The sequence below is a fragment of the Penaeus vannamei genome, chromosome 18 (genome assembly GCF_042767895.1).
Source record: "Penaeus vannamei isolate JL-2024 chromosome 18, ASM4276789v1, whole genome shotgun sequence".
Classification (NCBI taxonomy): Eukaryota; Metazoa; Arthropoda; class Malacostraca; order Decapoda; family Penaeidae; genus Penaeus; species Penaeus vannamei.
Window position 1 is genome coordinate 15814404 of NC_091566.1, and position 2500 is coordinate 15816903.

At 42.0% G+C, this 2500-nt stretch overlaps 1 protein-coding gene across 6 annotated transcripts in view; it reads left to right on the plus strand.

Moving 5' to 3' along the window:
- The window catches only part of LOC113818808 (carboxylic ester hydrolase), a 20698-nt gene that overhangs the window by 5951 nt on the left and 12247 nt on the right, over positions 1 to 2500 (plus strand). For all 6 annotated transcript variants that reach the window (XM_070132915.1, XM_070132918.1, XM_070132919.1 and 3 more), the window contains one exon: positions 130 to 323. In XM_070132915.1, coding sequence (XP_069989016.1) covers positions 130 to 323 — 194 coding nt within the window. The remainder of the gene's footprint in view (positions 1 to 129; positions 324 to 2500) is intronic.

Below are 2500 nucleotides of genomic sequence, written 5' to 3' on the forward strand. Positions count from 1 at the left end.
TGGGGCTCACAGACTTTTGCCATGCTTTCCAGTCTTTCGTATAGTATTTGCAGACAGACGGACAACCCAAGACGGAGGCAGACAGAACATTTCGTGATATCAATATCCTCTTTCGTTACTTCCCTACAGATAAAAAGATGTTGCCAGTGCTGACACTCCTGCTTTCGATAGCGACGGCTGTCGGAGGGAGCGGCGCCCCCGTGGTGAGGGTGACACAGGGCCTTTTGTCCGGTTTGGAGGAGAAGTCTACAAAGGGAAGGGCGTTCCACTCCTACTACGGCGTCCCCTTCGCTAAACCTCCTGTAGGAGACCTTAGACTCAAGGTAGGCTCAGGAAAATACAGGGTTATACATATGTATAGTGTGTATGCGTGTTTGTTTTTAATGTATGTGTTTATTAGGACCGTTCCGGTATTATTGGAAATGCAAACCCACACCAAATTTAAAGAATCTGAGCTTACCATATGGTAGAACACACCATTCTATGATAGTTTTCTTATATACCATCTTCTTCGCAAATTGATAATAATGAAGTTATAGAGGCTATAAAATTCACGATATTCAGGGGCCGCAGTAACCTTCCGCCTCCAGCGCCGCAACAAAATGACAAAGTCGTTAAGACCGACGGGAAATCGGACGGATTTGTAGCGGATGACGTATGCGAGGGAAATCAAATGAGCTCATTAGATTCGTGCGTGAACGTGATGTGTATATAGACACTCAATAGAACCAATCAGATATGGAATAGATCACGTGACAATAGAAGCTGGGAAAAGGTAGTTGAAATTCAAATCAGTTCCATCATGGCTAGACAGTGTGTAGGTTGTGAGAACAATTATTTCGATTTCACTGCATAATATCAACAAAATATAGACCGGCAGCCCAGCGACAAAGGGTTAAACGAACTAGATACCAATGTTCGAGTATATGGTTATTTTGTGGGTTACCTGGGTTGTTCACAAAAGCAAGTCTGCCGCGAACTCCTTGGTGGGGGTAGGGATGGGAACCCTCATAAGGGGCGAAAATATGGGTCTGACATAGATGACAGAGGTACCACTTGAAATCACATGTAATGTTTATTTATCATCAAATCTCCATCAGCAGTACACACGACAGACTTTTTTAGGGGGTGGGAAGGGCCTGTCAGACCCCCCAAAAGGGCTTCAAAATTAGGCTAGCATAGATGAACAAGGTACCAGTCAAAATTAATGCCAAATGAACATGTTTAGTGTACAAAGTCTAGAAAGGTTTACTCCAGAAAAATCGGCTGGTGGACTATCGGCACCAGACGCCCCCAAATATGGACCCTCGACCCCCTGGGGCTCATCTAGGCTAGCCTAGATATTGGAGGTACTAGCTGCAATCAAGCTTATATTGTGAATGACATCCTAGAGAAATGAAATTGACCAACTCCAGACGTGTTGATGAGTGGGTGGGCCGTACCAGACCCCCAAACTGGACCCACTGCCCCATCTAGGCTACCCTAGATATTGAAGGTACCAGCTGCAATCAGGTTTAATATGATAAATGACATCTATAGAAATAGAAAATAACCAAATCCAGACACATTAACGAGTGGGTGGGCCTTACCAGACCCCCAAATAGGACCCTTGTCCATTTTTTTTTAATCTATAAGCAAGACATTGATACATGTATGTGTATTAGAGAGAAATACAGGAACATTATCGAGTGAGCAAGCCCAACCAATACCCTGAATATGCAGCAAGAAATACTTACCAAGTTATACCCGGTACTCTACTACTACACTAATGCCTGGTGTACACATAACTTCAACGAGCAAGGACCTTCCTTTAGGCGAGCAGATGGAGCTTTTGATTACCCAAGAACACAACCATCTGATAAATGATTGCCATCATCAAAAACTTGAAATCATTTAACTTTAAACTAACAAATAGAAAAGAAACTGCAATGAAAACATTACCTATGAACACAACCACAACCATTGGTATCTAGTTCGTCTAACCCCATGTCGCTGGGCTGCCGGTCTAATAGGCCCACCGTCTCGCATTCATGAAGCCAGTGTAAGCCTACAAGGTAATAAAGAGCCCCAGATTAAACCACGGCCAGGCAAGGCGAGGATATATGTTTGTGTGTGTGGATAGGTAAATAGATATAGATGTAGATGTACACACACACACACACACACACACACATATATATGTGTGTGTGTGTGTGTGTGTGTGTGTGTATGTATGTATATATTTATATATATATATATATATATATATATATATATATATATATATATGTATATATGTATATTTACATATACACACACAAATGTGTTTATATATATACCCATATATGTATATATATGTATGTGTGTATATATCATCATTGGGAGCACTTTCAGTACCAGTATACAGGCTTGCTATTAATCCGATAACCCCTGTTGGAATTCCTCACAATCTAAGGATCTCCCGGAGTGATTCCCAATGCACCGTATCAAACGCCTTGAGGTCAATGTAGGCTGCATGCAG